Source organism: Rhinolophus sinicus, linkage group LG09, assembly GCF_036562045.2.
Source record: "Rhinolophus sinicus isolate RSC01 linkage group LG09, ASM3656204v1, whole genome shotgun sequence".
In the NCBI taxonomy this organism is placed as follows: Eukaryota; Metazoa; Chordata; class Mammalia; order Chiroptera; family Rhinolophidae; genus Rhinolophus; species Rhinolophus sinicus.
The window spans coordinates 13586043-13604282 of record NC_133758.1 but is presented as its reverse complement, the minus strand read 5'-3'; the positions used below and the strand labels follow the sequence as shown (position 1 = coordinate 13604282).

General features: G+C 44.2%; 1 protein-coding gene across 2 annotated transcripts in view; it reads right to left on the bottom strand.

Annotated features, from left to right (window-relative positions):
- ATP8B1 (ATPase phospholipid transporting 8B1) overlaps nucleotides 1-18240 on the bottom strand; it is a 114314-nt gene that overhangs the window by 50736 nt on the left and 45338 nt on the right. For both annotated transcript variants that reach the window (XM_074339910.1, XM_074339911.1), the window contains exon 2: nucleotides 7579-7781. In XM_074339910.1, the coding sequence (XP_074196011.1) occupies nucleotides 7579-7759 (181 nt within the window). In that variant the 5' untranslated portion in view covers nucleotides 7760-7781. The remainder of the gene's footprint in view (nucleotides 1-7578; nucleotides 7782-18240) is intronic.

Here is an 18240-nt window from a genome sequence, read left to right as displayed (position 1 = left end):
GAACCTGTCAGATCTAATATGCAGGAGTCACATGTCTTTGCTAAGCCCACAAGCACGGGGACGTATGCAGACGGAGCCTGTGTATACCCCAGGAAGCCCAGGTGCTGACGACAGCTGTGTGGCGCTGCGTGTGTGGGTGCGGGGTGCACGGGAGCTTATGGTGGGCGTGGGGGCAGGCACTCCTCTCCCAAAGCCTTTACCTGAACTCCCCCTCTCCCTAATATGCCCCTTACATGGGTCCAGGAAAACCCAAAAGTTGATCAACTACTCTCACTAAGGATTGCAGTCTGGGCAATGAGACCTCAGTGCTATTACCTTGTGGTTAAGAATTTAAAATTCTGTCGCTTCCCAGGGACCAGGCTGCACCATTCTTGGTAATTTCTTACCACTGCATCCCATATTTCTAATTGCCAGCCAGCAGCACAAGCAGATGTCCCATTAATACCCACAACTGATCAGGTTCAAAACAAGCACCCTCCCCTTGACTTACAAAGGGGCTTCCCCTCCCACCCCTGCCATTACTCATCCCCACAAACATCTGTTAACCACTGAGGCAGAAAACACTTTCCAAAGGTGGCTGAAACAGTATCCTCCATCCTGCAATGCGACCTTGTTACTCCCTCATCAAGACGTGGCATCTGATTTCCCTTCCCTTGAATCAGGGCTGGCCTCAGTGACCCTCCTGTAACCAAGACAAATAGCACGAGTGCTGCTGCCTGAATTCCCCCACTGGCTTCTGTTTTGATCTCTTGGGGCACTAGTTCTCCAGGTGGTCCCTCGTAGGACACTCCCACCATTGCAGCCCAGCGCCATGCTGGGAGAAACCCCAGCCACGCGAGGGTGCTCCCGTCGGAAGACAGTTGAACCTTTGAGTTATCCAGCTCAGGTGCCAGAAAAAGGAGTGGAAAAGCTTCCATATGATTCCAGGCCCCAACCATTCAAAACACCTCCGTTGTTCAAGCCTTCTCAGCTGAGGTCCCAGACATCCTAGAGCAGGAAGAAGCCATCCCCACCATGCTCTGTCTGAATTCCTGACTCAGAATCTGTGAACATCATGAAATAGTCATTTTCTGCCAGTAAGTTTGGAGTGGTTTTTTGTGTTTTTGTTTTGTGTGTGTGTGTGTGTGTGTGTGTGTGTGTGTGTGTTAATGCAGCAATACTTAACTAGAATACCCACTGGGGTGTCTAAATCAGAAATTACTCCTCAGGCCTCCTTTGCCCTTGACCCTCAGATCGAATGGGACTTGCGAATGTCAAATCCTTAACATATATCATGATTCTCTCCGTCCTGGCCATCTTGGTTTAGGTCCTCACCACTTTTTACTTGAATTATTGTTTACTCCCTTCTCCCCACTTCTGACAACATGGGATTTCTAAAATAAATTCATGTACCCAATAAATATTTATTGAGTGCCTGTTATGCGCTCTGCATGGGATAGACGTGGCCTCACTTCTCATGAAGCCAACAGTCTGGTGGGGGAAAGCTTCATTAGTCACAGAGTCATTCAAGGACATAATCATAAATGACCTCAGGGCAATGAAGGGAGGTGCAAGGGGCTCTGGGATCATACAAGGGGCGTCCTCCAGGCTGGGGGTGGGGTCCGAGAAGGCTTCTGTAAGGAGGTGACCCTTACGTTGAGACCTGAAGGAGCTGGTCACAGGGGAGGGACTGCCCTAGGGAGTGGGAAGAGTGAATGGAAAGTCGTGAAGGAGAGAAAGGCTTGCATGAATCAAGAACTGAAGATCGGAGATGGTGGATGGCGCATGGTGAGTAAGGCCGCAAGCTGCAGTCAACCAGCTCAGTTGGGATAGGAGGACAGGGCCAAATCACATGGGCCAGAGCAGCCAAGGGAGGGAGCTGCAATCAGATTCCAAGTACAATGCAGTGTCTTTCCATGATGAAGGCTGGATTGAGAGGAGCAAACACGGCTGTGCAGAGGCCGTAGTGGGAGGAGGCCACTGCACACCTTAGCATGTTGTTTTCAGCCTAAAGTGCTTTAATGGCTTCCTGGAGCCTTCAGGAAGTATCCAAACTCTTCAGCATGGCCACCATCCTACCTCATCACCTAGGCTCCAAGAATGACTTGCAAGTCCCTGAACTCTCAGCTCCTTGGAGCCTTCCTTTACACTGCCTAAGCCTGGAGTGTCCTACTCCTGAGACCACTGGGGTCAATTTACCTCTCACACTTATTCAAGAGTCAGCCTGGGGATCCGCACCTTCAGGAAGCCTTCCCTGCTCACCTGGTTCCCCACTCATACTTCTGATGAAGCACGCCAACACATTCAATCACAAATGCCCACCAAGCATCTCCAACATGCCAGGCCCAGAACCTCATGTCCTGACACCAGCTCAGAGTAAGACAGATTGGACTCTGGGCCCTTGTAGCACTAGCTGAATAGCTGTTAGATGGGCAACATACAACCAGTCACTCAGTTTTTCAAGTGCTGACAAGGAGGTGAGTGAGCACACACGAATCCTCCCTTCTCGTAATATTCTCATTTCCCCAAGCTTAATATCAGTTCCTCCACATGCCACCTTTCCTCCTGCCACATAACCTCTGTATGCGGTCCCCTATTCCGGACCCTCTTGCCTCTCACTTCCCCTAATTAACTCCTCCTTATCTTTCACTTGGCAGCTGAGGCAGGACTTTGTTTACAAGGAAGTTGTCCCTGACCCTCATCCAGGGCAGATTCCTTTGTCACAGCTCTTGCAGGGAACCACAGGTCAATCCATTAAAAGACTAAGTCATTGCATGAGTGAGGCTCTCTTTGCGAGCTTTTGCTTTGTCCCCATAGTTTTATATTTGTATGGGTGGACTTTTCCACAAATATAGTTTTCTGCCTTTAAAGAGACTTTCATATTGACTGCCTGCAGGTGTGCTGAACTATCTGCGACTCAGTCAAAGGTTTTATCTGAAAAAAAACCACTGGGGCAGAGGACAGCATGAGGGTGGGGTTAGCGTGTGTCCACAGGTTGGCAAACAAAGAGAAGGCTGTATTAAAGGGAAAGGTCATCCCAGGAGCAGGGGTGACACTAAATCACCAAAATTTTCCTCAATATGTGGGCAAATTCATTTCTGGTAAAATTAACTGTTCTTCATTCCATCCACCTCTCCATCCATTCATTGTACTTGAATTTGTGGACAGAAGGATCTGTTAAAAAGAATGACTCTGGGGGCGGCTGGTTGGCTCAGTTGGTTAGAGCACAGTGCTCACAACACCAGCATTGCTGGTTCGATGCCCTCATGGGCCAGTGAGTTGCGTCCTCCACAACTAGAGTGAAAACAATGACTGGATTTGGAGCTGCGCTGTGCTCTCCATAATTAGATTGAAAAAAATGATGACTTGACTTGGAGCTGATGAGTCCTGGAAAAACACACTGTTCCCCAATATTCCCCAATTAAAAACAACAAAAAAGAATGACTCTGCACTTTTAGCCTGAAGGGTCCAGGAGAATCTGAGTATCCCAAAGGGAAGCAGACGGATCAAGAAGAAGATTTGATGATGAAAAGATGGGAGAGTAGATGATGAGTGGGGGGTAGAAAACTTAGGTTTGATACGAAAGACATTAAGGAAGGAATTGGGGTGTGTGTATGTGTATGGGTGATAATATCTAATATTTATTGAATGCTTACTGCATGCTTAAAACTGTTTTAAGTCCTTTACAGTTACTTTCTGATTTAATCCTCACAACCCTGCAGTGAAATAGATGCTAATATTATGCCCATATTACAGATGAGGACACTGAGGCACAGAGAGAAGTCCTCTCCTCAAGGTCACACAACTAGAAAGCGGGGCAGCCAAAGCTGAAACCCACAGTCTGCATCCAGTCTCCTCCCCCATTCCCACCACGTACGTTATGTCTCAGAGTCACTCAGAGAGATGTGGTGCATGAAGCCGATTAAAGGGACTTCGCCTGCCTAAGGAAGGCCTAGAGAGAGAGAACAGAGTCCGAACGGAAATGCGAACATTTTAAGGGTGGGAGAAAGAGTAGCCAGAAGGAAGGAGACACGGCAGTGCTGGGACAAGAGGGTGTCATGACCTGCCAAGGAGGTCAGCATTTCCTGAAGGAGAAAAGGGCAAGCACCTCAGAGAAAAACAGAGACTGGGAGAAGATGACTGACAAAAAGCTCACTGGACCTGGCACCAGGGTTCTCGGCAACCTTTAATAAGGTGGCGGGTGGCCCACGGAGGGGAGGAACCCAAGGGACCAGGAGGATGTGGTGGGGAGAGAAACTGGTTTCTAGAAGCTTGGCCGTGAGACCAGGGGACAGACAGCAGCCAGAGGCAGCAAGCAGGATTCGGGTAAGATGCAGCTGTGAGTGTATTTGTAAGCCAGCCAGAGTGGGAAGATGGGAGAGTTCATTAATAAAGCAACGTGGCCAAGGAGGCAGGAGACAGCTTTCTCATTCCGTCCCAAGGCTCAGAAGAAAGAGCCAGTTTGCACTGATCCAGGAACCCTCTCCGGAGCTCGTGTTTCTTCCCAACGACTTCACCTCTAACCTGGCTCCTGACTGTCACAGAATTACCCAAGGAGTTGACCTCAGTGACACCAAGACAGTGGGATCATAAGCAAAATACACAAGCAAACGAAAAAACCCCCAGCATTCTAAAGTCAAGGAATTTAAGGAAACTATGGCTGAATAAAATTCTACTGGTTTCTTTAAAGCCCAAACTTCTTGGATCCTTTTATGCTAATGGATGATCTTAAACTCAAGACCAGGATAAAGAATTCTGAGTTTCTCGTTGCAGGGGCTCACACAGTCTCCGTGTCCTGGAGCATCTGGCAGAACTACTGTTTCCCAGAACACACTCAAGGAAATACTGTCCTCGTGTGTCCATCAGGAAAGGAGGATGTTCATCCCGTAGCATGGAAAACATTCCCACTGGTTTTTGTCAGTCTTTGTTCAAAGTGAACTAACGGTAAAATTCCTTTAGCATAACCTGTGGGCTTCTCTCTTCCTCCACGGCATATTTCACCTGTACGGTTTCCCTTGTTCTTGATCTTCACAGCACACAGTAAATGTCCTTCACCTGAGAAGCACTTGTGACGGACGGTTTCTCTCGTGAACATTAAAGCTCAGCTGGTCTAGGGCATCTTTAAAAAAAAGAAAACCAACTTTCTGCACTAAGGTGCTATTGTTAGAGAAACAAATGTGGGCCACGCATTTTTAGGCCCTGTTCTGCTGCAATGGATACTGGCCCCTGGTGTGACTCGGCCCAATGGCACTTCACACTGATTCACGCTCTAAAGAACTGCCTTCTTTGAAGAAAATTGTCCTTCATGTAAAATGTCAAGACAGACAGATGATGGTTAACGAGAGCAACAATGACCATAATTGAGAATACGCCCAAGTGAGACTATGAAAAAAAAGTTAAGAAAGGGGGAAAAGGGGATGCAGAGGAAGAAGGGAGGGAAGGAGAGAGGAGAGGAAGCAGACTGGTTGGGGGCTGGGGGGTGCCAGGCAGAAGTAGGAAGTGGGTGGGGGTGGAGAGGTCTAGTCTAGCACTGAATATCCTCTGTGTGTTGGGAAGCGCAGAAATTAGGTGTTTTTGAAAAGTCACAGCCAAAGTCCTTTGACAGGGGTTTTGAGAGATGAGCAACACCAAATTCTTTTAGAAATAGAAGCCACTGCTGGAAAAGATGAAGGGCCAAGACCAAGCCTGAGTTCCTTCAACGCCTGTGTTTTGACCTCTAACTGAATGGTCAGGAAAGAGCCCTGAGCGCCAGAATGTGAAGGCGTAGTTGGAAAAAACCAGAGCTGAGAGCTTCCACCCACTACGTGCTTGCCTGACGTTTCTCCAGCCACCCAACCCCAGTCAGTCCCTCTGCTGCGTCCTCACCCACAGAGCTGATACCGTGGCACCAAGCACCGACAACAAAGTTCACCCTTCACCCCTCTGAGTCAACTCTCTGCCAATTCATCAGATACTCACATAGGGCAGAGATTCCAAGATTGTGATATGAAACTTAGGACAGTGGGGGAAGGAATGAGGAAGAAACGTGTTATTCACTATTTGGGTAATCAACTAGAACTCCCTTGCTAACCTGTTGGGCTACTTCAGCTCTATCCCCATTCGACCAATATCCAGTCCGGACCTGTTATGACAGAGGCCACATTCCTGTTCAGATTGGCAGTGATTCCATTTTAATATAGTTCAATTATCATGATTTCAGTACTTTCTACTTAGAAGCAGAAAGCATTTAAGCTTAACACTCAATAGCTTAACATTATAGCCAGAAACCCACAGTAAGGTCTAAAAAGTCTACATGCTTGATGGGGAAAGCTGAGGAGAGGCAAATGATATACACTAATTAATGGCCTCCACAGGTTTCAGAGACTGTGGTGGGAGGGGGCCCATGTGGACACGTGGACTCACCAACATCCAGAACCTCCCCACAGAAGAGCTGAAGAGAGAGGCATCATTTGACCAGACCAGGAGTAATCACTACCTAAATCAGATTCCATGCCTTAGCACTTTTTCTACAGGTGAAAACTGTTTGGAAACCTCCCTCACCACTCCCCCCGCCCCCAAAAAACACAAAACAAACCCAGCTTAACCAGGAAGCAGAACCCTGGAAGGAATGGTGAGTGGGCAAGGAGCGACATGAGGAAAAACAGACTTCTGGGAGACCTAGGGGGGCAGACCAGCTACGATGGAGACTTTGAGGAAACTGGATAAAACCAGAGGTTATACTGATAGAGGCTGTGGAGAGGTGTGTCTGGAGAGTCTGAAACAGATCAATTTCACGGAGAAATCTGTGAATGGGAAACTGAGGTTATTCAGCTGGAATTCAAGGGATCTTAAGGAAACATTTTCAACTTGGAACGAATCTGGAATCCAAAGAGAAAAGGATCAGCTTCCTCATGGAGTAGAAAAGCTACATTTATTTGTCAGGATAAGAGAACCAGCAGGAAATGAAACAGAAGAGCCACAGGGGAAAAAGCATAATCATAAAAGTAAGGTACGTTCTGTTATCCTAAAAGGCGGACTGTCTGTGGTCATTTTCAAGAAACAGCAGTAGAGCTGAGTAATTGCAACAGAGACCGTATGGCCCACAGGGCCTGAAATATTTACTCTCTGGCTCCTAAGAGAAAACCACTGGTCTATTCCCTACCTTGAAAGTGCCCTGATTCTGGGCAGGTAGCACAGTTTGCTGTATAACAGGCCCCACATGGCAAGCAGAGACCTATAAAAAAATTTCCTAGAGAAACAGAGAGCCAAAACCATTTGATATTCACAAATGACTGAACAAAAGGTATGGGAACTCCGAGGCTCCTGGGTGCAGTAACAAGTACATTCTCCCATCTACAACTCCCCCCGAAACACAGAGACACTAACTTCTATTTCTTGGCAGACCTGGTCAGATACGGTCGACCAGCCCCACATACTGAAGACGATATGTACTTGTCCTAGCCCATCAACAGTCTCCCAACTGCCTCCTAAGAGAAGAGCAGGAAAAAGCCCCCTGCATGATGTAAAATGGGCCATCTGTCCTTTGCAGCCATTGCCACTGCTCACGTGAGGATGGTCGAGGACAGTGCCTAGTCTCCTGGTCCCAGCTCAGTTAGTTACCTTTTCTGAATGTCTCCCGTCTTTCCTCTGCTTCTCTGTTGACTCGATTCTGTACGGGTTCAACCTCAGGTTCCTGGTCTTCAAGTTCATCTTCTGTTTCATCGTCACTGTAGGGAACCACTTCGTCATTAGGTTGAGAATCCTCCTCAAATGTCGTGTCTGAGCCTCTTTTTGTACTCATTCTGCTGGCAGATTGGAACTACCTGGTTTAAAAGAAAGGGAAACCGGAGTGAATTCTGACCCAAGCCCAGTTTGGGTTGACGCATACACACATTTATATGCATTGTGGGCCTAATGAAATTGAATTTCTCACTGTGGGTTGCTAGCAGAATTTGAAAACCACTTCCCTAAATTATCTGGTTTCTGCTAACGTTAATATTCTGAGCCTTTCTTCTGACACCTTTTCTAGGCAAGCTTAGGTCCTCAAATTTTGCTAATGACTTCCTGGAGTAGTCCCTAGCCAATTTTCCTGCCACCATCCATATTTTGCATCTAGAATTTGTGTTTGTGTATATACCACTGTATGAAGTGACTCTACACAAGTGACAAGGACAACTTTAGCTATATTTATATCAGGAAAATATGCACACAAATATCTCAGGACAGACCTACAGCCTGGCGTTATTTACATAAACATCACAGTGCCACGTACTCAGTATTGTTAAAAATAGCTGCTCATATTTATTTAGCGTTGCCTGCATGCCAGGCTCTGCCTGAAATGCTTTACAGACAGCAGCTCCCTGAAACTTCCCACACCACCGTGGTAATGGTAGTATTATTGTTATTCCTACTACAGAGGAGAACAAGAAAACTCTGCAATGTTGAATAACCAGCATGATAATCATTAATATTTTGCATCAAAAACAACTGCTTTCCAAGGAGAAATTTTCTATATTCTACTATTATGTTAATTGGTTACATATTTGAATCGAGTGTGAGTAGCCTTGAGTGGGACTACTGAGCTGATTGTACGCTTTGTACCAAATCTAGCCTCTTGGACATCTAAATTTTTATAGCCATAAGTCTACATCTAGGGAATGTTCAAATAGTTATATGAGGATTTTGTCCAGCGTTATTTAAAATGCTGAAACCCAGAAGCAACCTGGATGCCCAATGATTGGCAAGTGTGTACGTAAATTGTGGCTTCCTCACGTGATGGGACAGTGGACCACAATTTAGATCATGAAGAGAAGGGGTTTTAATGACATTGCAAACGTCCAGACATATTAGGTTGAAAGGTGAATTAATGATCCATATGTACAGCACAGTCCCAGATCCATATGTATTCCACACACATTTATTCATTTTCCAAAATTCCAACAATTGCCATGTATGCTTTTAAGTGAGATTATGCATGTAAAGTGCTCGAGTCAATATTTAGCCGACAGTAAGTACTCAAATGTTACTCATTGCTATTAACATTTCCCTAATTAGAAAACTGTTAGTTATAATGACAAATGGAACTGTATGGGGATTTATCCGTTGGGGCTTTTCCATGTCCAAAAATCACTTCTAAAACACACCTGCCCCTCATGGGGAGGCAAAATATTCGACTAGTATAAAATATGAGCATAGTTAAGCACAAGCATATTCAGTATAAAACCTGTTAATTGCTATTAACCCTTGTAAATGGCTATTTCTTAGGATTTCACAAGTGTCTAATCGGCCTTATTTGTGGTTTTGTAATATAGTGACTTCTATGCTAATATTTAAATTTAATACACTCTTAAGAATCCCCAGTCTCTCAAAGGCAAAACTTCCACCAGAAATCTTTCCGAACAAAAATAATAAAGTGGTTACTACTTATTGAGCACTTATTATGTGTGGAGCAGGACAACCCTATGAGGTAAATATTAATATTATCATCCCATCTTACAGATAAGTAGACTGAGGCTCAGCTGGTGGGTGGCAGGGTCAGGACGTAATCTCTCCATTACAGGGGCATATAAAATGTTGAAAAGTCTGAAAGTACCGTATAGAAACATTTTGATTGTAGTAAGACATACATAAGATTTACCATTGAAACCATTTTTAAGTGTACAGGTCAGTGTGGCATTAAGCACATTGCATAGAAACACTTTTAAGCGATCACTTCCTCATCATTACTGCCACGCATCTCCATGCTTATTTCCCATGTTAAGCCTGGATCCAGTCCTTCAAGGTTAAAGAGGAGACAAGCAAAAAGAAGTGGACTTGATAAACACAAGTATGTGATCCAAAGTAAGCAAGGCATTGCGTAACCAACCACCTCACCACCTGAACGTCCACCATAGGCCAGATCTACGCAGGCCAACCTAGAAAGCACGGACAGAGAGCAAGCACCAAGCCAAGTGGGCAGCTCCCTGCTGTATGTACATATGTGTGTGTAATGTAGACACACATAGGACTAGTTTAGCTCTGTCATTTTAGGATTACTGAAGGAAAATTTAAAAGAACTCATTTCTGCAAAGCCCTAGCTGATATAAAGCAGTTTCCAGGTCTGAGCCATGATCCCGGTGAGGCCAGCACTCTAGATAATATGGGCTTGGAAACTTTGTAATGTCTCTTACCACCACTCCAGCACATTGCACACATGCGTGCATTTACTCAACCTCCGTTAAGCAAGGTGTAGGCCACTACACTAGGCCCTGGGAACAGACCACTTAGAGACTTCCGGGTTATTGAGGGATACAGATAAGTAAACTATGCAGGACAGCCATAGTCACTTCTACCCAAACACACACCTCCAAACCATTCCCTCCTCTCCATCTCCATGGCCACCACCCTAATTCAGACTACCGTCATCTTTCCTCTGAGATGCCGCACGTGCAAGCTAACTGGACTTCCTGCAATGAACCTCCATATGGCCACCAGACTCATGCCATTCTCCCGCACGTTAGTTTCCATTCCTTCCTTCTCGGTGCTCATGAAAGACAACAATTTTCAAGACAAAGACTCAAAAACAATATCCCCCATAGAGGAACGAAACTCCTCAGCCCCCTCTCCTCCACCCCCCGGACCTGCTCCTCCCTAAGGAAGGGCCCTTGATAAATACATTGGTCAGAGCCTGAAGCACTAGGTAGGAGGGGTCATGTTACTGTATCACCTGACTTTAGGGCTCAGGATATTGCATGGGTTGTTCCCCACCTCACCATCTCCATGTGGTCAACACCCCAGGATGGGGTCTGCCGTCCGGCAGCTCCCCTCTCTGTTCTGTCCCCCAGCAGGCAATTGTCTGGCTAGTGGACTCTAGGCTTTTCTGCAGGCCTGCCTAAAAATAACCTGGGGAGGCTGGGGTAAGAGGAAGAGGGGGGAAGAGTAGGAACTAAGAGGCATCATTTGCCCCAGAGCTTAGTTTGGGGCTTTTCCAGCTTTTAATCAAGTGGTACCTCTTTTCCCATCCTGCCTTCTGTAGTATTCAGCTCTCTTGGTCATAAACCCCAGAAGACAAGAGGGGCAAATGGCAGGATTTCCAAACTTGAACCCCTAACATCCATTACTTGTCATCTTTGGATGGTTGGCTATGAAATACTGTGACGTGAATGCATACATGAAATCCTCTGAGCCCTTTGTGTGGAGGAGGCCCTGAAGGAGAGAGCGAAAGGGAACCCAGGCGAAAAGAATCAGCTTTCTGCCTTTGCAATAAAACTCTGAAGTCAGAAGGAATGAAAGCACAAACTTTTGTTGCTATCACAAGATTTCCAGATTCAAATGAAGGGAAAGTGGGGACCAAGAAAGTTGAGTTTTGCCACTGCTAGGGTATAATCTGTATGCAAACACAGCAACGGGAACTCAGAGGCTGAGAAAGGCCAAGAGTCACTGATCAATGATATCTTTGTTGTATAACTTAATTCATGTCCAGAGCGACCCAAGCTTAGACAGGAAGTAAGATTCACAATATTCATTTTTGTTATCTTTTTTTTTTTTTTTTTTTTACAGCTTTTAAAGTCCTCAACAAGAAAGGGTATTTCTGAAATGTGTTTTTTTGCTCATTTCATTTACTTATGATTATTAAAGAAAATATAAAATCTGTAACATAACATATCATGATATAGTAAATTTGGATATTATATTTCTGTATGTTCTATACTATGTATGTTTATATTATACGCTCGATATTATATAACCAATGACAACTCTGGCCAGCAAAATCTAAGATGCCTCCAATGAGCCCACCATCTTTTGTATAATCCCCGCCACCCCATAAGAGCGGGTTGGACATAGCCTTGTTTTTAACCAACAGAATACAGCACAGGTAATGGGATGTCTCGCCCACGATTAGGTTACAAGAGACTGTAACTTCCTTCTTGCCAGCCAGCTCTCCCCTCTTCCTGGCTTTGATAAAGCCGCTGCCCTACAGAGAGGCTCATATGGCAAGAAACTGAGTGAGCATCCAGCCAATAGGCAGAAAGGAACTGGGGTCTTCAGTCCCACACCCCTCAAGGAAATGAATTTTGTACACGTATGGCATGGTAACTATAGCTAACCATACAGTGTTGGACATTTGAAAGCCACTAAGAGAGTTGATCTTAAAAATTCTCATCACAAGAAAAAAACTAACTCTGTGAGGTCAATCTATATAATTGACATATGAATTTGTGTTAGTGTAAGGTGTACAGCATAATGATTTGACTTATGTATATATGATCACTATGACTAAACTTACAGTGACCATTTTGCAATATTGTACACCTTAACCTAATGCAAATTTTATGTCAATTATGGCTCAATAAAACTGGAAAAAAAATTTTTTTTTGAAAAATGAAACAACCCCATGAATTTGGAAGTAGGTCTTTCTTCAGTCCATCCTTCAGATGAGACTGTAGCTTGGGCTGAGGCCTTAATTGCAGCCTTGAGAGAGACGCTGACGCAGAGGACGCAGTTAAGCTGTGCTCAGATTCCTGTTCCATAGAAACTGGGAGATACCAAATGTGTGTAGTTTTTGCTGCTAAGTTTTAAAGTAATTTGTTATGTGAGCAATAGATAATTAATACACATATCATTAATCACAAATAATAATAATAATTCTATGGTAAGGTACCTAATATGGCCACTAATGTTTCCACCTTATTCTAAAGCCAGCCCCACCTAAGAGGCGGCTCAAATCCCTGTTATCCTAGTTAGTCCAGACACACGCCGCACCCTGTTTGGAATCTGCCCAATACGCTTGAGAGTAAAATCTGACAAGCCTGATGACAGTTGTAATTAGATGGAGGATCTGATGAAGCAATAGTAGTAAAACATATCTAGGATCTAGATTAAATTTAAACTTTATACCGTTATCGAGACATAATTACTGTCCCCAGGACAAACGGGGTTATATTTTTCATTTCCTCCCAAACTGAAGCCTAGAAAACCTAGAAGCATGGGATAACTGACGTAAAACTAAGGGACCATTTTAATATCACTGTTGTGGGGACAAGTCAGCCTGGACCTTTACTTATGATAGAAAAGGCTTCTCTGGGTCCATAGCTTCATCTGTTCTGCAAAAGTCCACCCCTGTGCCCTCTGCCACACAAAAAAGCAACAAACATTTCACATTACATAACTTCGATGGCTACCAGTGAAAAAGATGCAGGGCAACTCAATACTTGGACCCTTCAGAGATGGTATTTTTCGTGTGTGTTTTTTTTCCTGTTAAAACTTAAAGGATTTCTTGGTGATAGGTCCAACTCTGCCATGGGCCCCGCAACATCTAATAATAATGATTATTTCTCATTAATATTAGGCAGGCCCTAGCAGTTCCCTATGTATTTTTCACACACATCATCTCACACAATTGTCATGGAATTATTCTGAGATGTGTGGCCAATATCATTGCCATTTTATCGATGAGAAAACAGGTGGTTAAGGAACTCGCCCAAGGTTATTTCAGTGGTAACCCTGCGATAACGTCATTAAGTGTAACGTCAGAAGTAGTAACGTCAGACTGGATTCAGCCCCCCTCTCTGCATAGGCAAATCGGTGCTTGGTGTGGTGCAGTGAACACACCTGGATTCAGACTGGAATTCAAGCTCTGTGGGGGTGGGGCGCATCAGAGCCTGCTCCCCAATTGCAAGTGTCAACTGCTTTCCCCTTCCACTTACCAACTTCGAGCCTCACTAGTCACAAGAAAAACCTAGGCAAAGGCAATGGAGAAACTGACCAGCAGAATAGAGCAAACCCTGCGGTCTGCAGACAGGCCTCTCTTACACCAACAAGTGATGGTAAAATTTTAACTGCTTCTCAATTTATTTCACATTAGGGAGTACGTAAGTGAATAATTATTTGTGAAGTGTTTTGAGCTGGGCAGTAAGGGAGTCGCAGAGGGGAACAACAGCTCGGATGAATGGGAGGGCGCTGTCCAGGCATGAGGAATAGCTGGGACGGAGATGCGGTAGCAGGAAGTACGAGGCACACGCGCAGCTGAGAGATTTAGGGGTGCAAGAGCTCGTGAAAGGCTGGCCAGAGTCACCTTCCCCAGCCCAGGAGGCCTTGACAAGGCTTTGTTACTGGGAGCAGAAGAAACCATTGAAAATGTCTGCAAGGAAAGGAATCTGATCTGCACTGCTCTTCAGGAAAATTAATCTGACAGAGGAGGGAGTGTGTGTGTGTGTGTGTGTGTGTGTGCGGGGGTGACCAGGAAGGTGAGAGCCAGGCAGGGAGACCATCCAGAGGTCACAGTGGACCCTAAGAATATCCCCGTCACCATTTTGTCGTCTGTAAAACCAAGCAGTTTGGTCATATTCCCTCTGCAGCCACAACCGGCAACCCTCATGGTGAGGGCAGCTGGCGTAAGAAGGAATCCAGGCTTCACGAATACAGGAATTAGGGTGGTGGCAAGCAGAAAAAAAAACAACGTGTTTAAAATTAAAACAGGGTGGGGTTGTCATTCTTTTGTCTGGAAAACTAAGGAAAGAAGTAAACAAAAGACTAGAACTGGTTCCCGAAGGATAATAATGCCAGAATTCCCCCAAACGTTTATTTTGGAGACTCACTCTCAATCCACAATTGTTTTTATAAAAAACACTGAAAGTAACCAGGAGAAAAGCATTGTTATTTTTACATTCAAGTTTCATGCTTACTTGTTAGGGACAATGGCCCCATTTTACTTCGTCAGTATTGTCTCTACGATTAGGTTTTTAAAAATTATATTCATGCTTAAATAATATAAAATCATAGAGGCTTGAAAGTGACGGCTGCCTGGAAGCAAAACCTCCAAGGTAAAATTTTAAAACATAAATCTTTCAAGTTTAATTAATTTTAATGTTTGAAAAGTCATCAACCTATCGATAGATGGCTGCATGTAACAAAGGTTACACTTTGTTAAAGGAAGATCAAAGAATCAGCATAGTTTGCCAGAACTAAACATAAACCTTAAAATTTTCACTCTATCAAGAGACCATTTATATCCTCCATTCAGATCCAATAGGAACTGCTGGTTTGAATAAAAGGGTACAGAAGGGGCAGGTGTGAGAAGTAAATGGAAATCATAAACACACAGGGAAATGATTACTCTTACTAGCAATTCAAAGGCAAACTGATGGAAACATATGATACGTTTTATGCCCATTAATATTCAATGAGTACATTGAATGCTGGCTGTGGTAAAGCTGAATGAATGCACTCACACTCACGTCCCTGCTGCTGCTGGCACTGAAACTGGTACATTCCTTATGGCAATAGAGCAAAACTTTATGTACCAAGAACAATATAAAGATATTTATAACATGTGACCCAGTAATCTCATTTATACTAATGATCCCAGTAGAAATAATTAAATGAGTAAAATAAGTATTCAAATGAAATTTTTTATTGTCATTGTTAGCTAAAAAAGCAGGAATCAAAACCACCTGAAAGTCCTACAGGATAATGATTTTATAAATTATGATTTTAGCGTAGCAATTAAACACAACAGCCATGGAAATAATATTAGTATTGATATTAATATTATTAATACGAAAAGGGGGGAAGACAGAAATCAGAATTGTTTCCTATTACTGCAGCATTGTAAATAACACATATGTATACTTTAGAAAAGAAATTTTGCTCTGAAAGAAAAGATCCACTGTGTGTGTTTCTCTTTCCAAAATAATCGGCGATTGAGAACGCCTACCCTCCCCTTGTTGAAGACTACTGAACAGTTACTTATGTGCTGGGATCATTTCATTAAATCCTTACATCACACCCAAAAGGAAGGATTGTCCTCATTTTGCAGGCTCTATAGAGGTTAGGTGACTTCTCCAGGGTCATGCAGTGAGGGATCAACCAGGTCTGTTTGCGCCCAAATCTCTTAAGATTTGTCACAGAGCTGTTCAAAGGGGAAGAAAAGTTATATCAGGGTGTTACTTTCTTTACTGTCATGCTCACCCACACTTAATTTACTACCATCCTATCCCTGCCAATGACTACAAAACCAAAAACAGGAGCATGAAAGCTGGTTGGTTTCATCCAGAGGCTGTCTCTGAGCTCAGAGAAGAGATGATTTGCATGTCAGGGAGGGAGACATGAAACCTATTAATTTTTGTCTTTTGTGTAATTGCATCTCAATAAACCTAAGACCTCAATAAACCTAAGACTCCAATTGTTTCCTAAATATCATGAGATGCCAGGAAATCTACTCTGTGTCCATCGTTTCCTCTAAGAAGCCCTGCTGACCGACCTACACTATGGGCAGGTGGAACCCAAACCACTGACCTTCACCAAACTTACTCTGTGCTAAGGACACAGGCTTCAAGGTCCCTGGGCAGAGGTCCAGTGACAAAGTGATTTATAAAGTTAGTGGTTCCTTATGCCAAAGGTCTGTGACTTGGACTGAACACACAAACTCCTTTACGGTACGTTTTTACATGTAAATGTTCCAAATTTTGCATATAGTCATATGTAAATACGTTTCATATGCACTATGTGTGATTGGCACATCAAGTACGCTTAGGACACCTTCTTGGTACCTTTTCTAGACATTGCCATGGTTTCATGCCTTGGATTGGTCACAGAGCCTGACTTCTCATTCCATTGGAAAGTTAACACCTTCACAAATTCTGGGTCCCAGAAGTCTAAGGGGAGAAGGCCACATCTGGCGTTTAATCACTGTTTCCTCTGTGGCACTTAAAGTCAGCTTACAGGACTCAACTTAGATTACAAACTCTTCCCAGACAGCTGAATTCACACCTGAGGTTTGGGACCAAGAACATAGTGCAAACACGTGGTTAATATTTTATGTCCTTGGAAACACATCTGGCTTGAATGATCTCCAGAGTCTCCTACAGACAGTCAACAATTCTATCCGTTCTGGCTTGTAGATTTTGAACAAGTCAATGAACAGGAGTGTCTGAGTCTCTGCATATCTGATAGGTTTAACGACCATGTTTTCCTGGGATGATGGTGTTAAGCGTTTACAAGAGAGCTGACTCCATATTCTATGTATCAGGCATTGAGCTAAGGGCTTGACAGGCATTATCTTATTTGTTGAGTCAAATTATCATCCCCATTTTACAGATGGGGAAACTGACACTAAGAGACATTAAGTTCCTGGCCCCAGGATGTATAGGTGGTAACTGGCATAAAATTCCTTGTCAAGTCTATGCTCTTAGTCACAACACTCAGTGCCTTAATTTTACCTAACATCCATATGGGGTAAGCTGGAGAAGAGATAATCCATCCACTTTATAGCTGAGGAGACAGATAACTAAGGGACATGCAGTTAAATCTGCGTTGGAGCTAGAATGGGGGGGTGTCCAGTCATCTTGAGATCTTCTGCTCTCTCTGCTCAGGACTTGACCGCTGTGGAAACTGAGGAAGGGGGAGAGGCAGGAAGTGGAGGTCACTGCTGGCAAGCATGTTTCCATCCTTGCAAGAGAATTTCTCCACTATCCCCTAGAATCTAGGTCTCTAATCGTATATGAAATGTCTTTTGCCCTCTTAGGGGGAGGCAGTGCTTAGAGCTGCCTGGTTTCCTGCTCTGCTTTCTCCTGCCCTCTGCCCTACCCATCCCCCACACTGACTGGTCAGACGGCTTCCCAAAGGTGTCCCTTGGCAGAGCCCTTAGGGCAGTGGGACCCAGCAGTTCAGCTGCTATCTCTTTCAAATCTGACTAGGGAGTACCACTGCATTTTTATTTTAAGAACTATGGCTTGAAAAAAAATAAGATACAAAAACCCCTGTCTTAGCCCATGCTCCCAGGGAACTAAGAATGAGAGATCCTGTGTGTGATATTGGGATTTATACTTTGAAATATATATTTGGTCTTCATCCTGTTCCTGGCACCGAGCTCCTAAAATCTTTGGAATTTCCTAAGTGATGAGAGTAGTAAAGGTGATTTTTGGAGAGCAGCGAGGTAACCTAAAGATGGGGGCTGGTTGGCAGGAGAACTAACCATGTGATTGGAGGGTTGGAATATTCACTCCCACCCCCTGACCTCAGGGGAGGGGAGGGGACCAGAGATTGAGTTCAGTTGCCGATGGCAAATGATTTAATCAATCCTGCCTTTGTAATGAAGTCTCCCTGAAAACCCAAAAAGATGGGGTTCAGAAAGCTTCTGGGTTGGTGAACATGTGGGTATTTGGGAAGAGTGGCATGGAATCTCCATGCCCTTTCCCCATACCTTGCCCTGTGCATCTCTTCCATCTGGCTGTTCCTGAGTTACATCCTTTTACAGTAAACCAATCATCTAATACGTAAAATGTTACTCTGAATTCTGTGAAC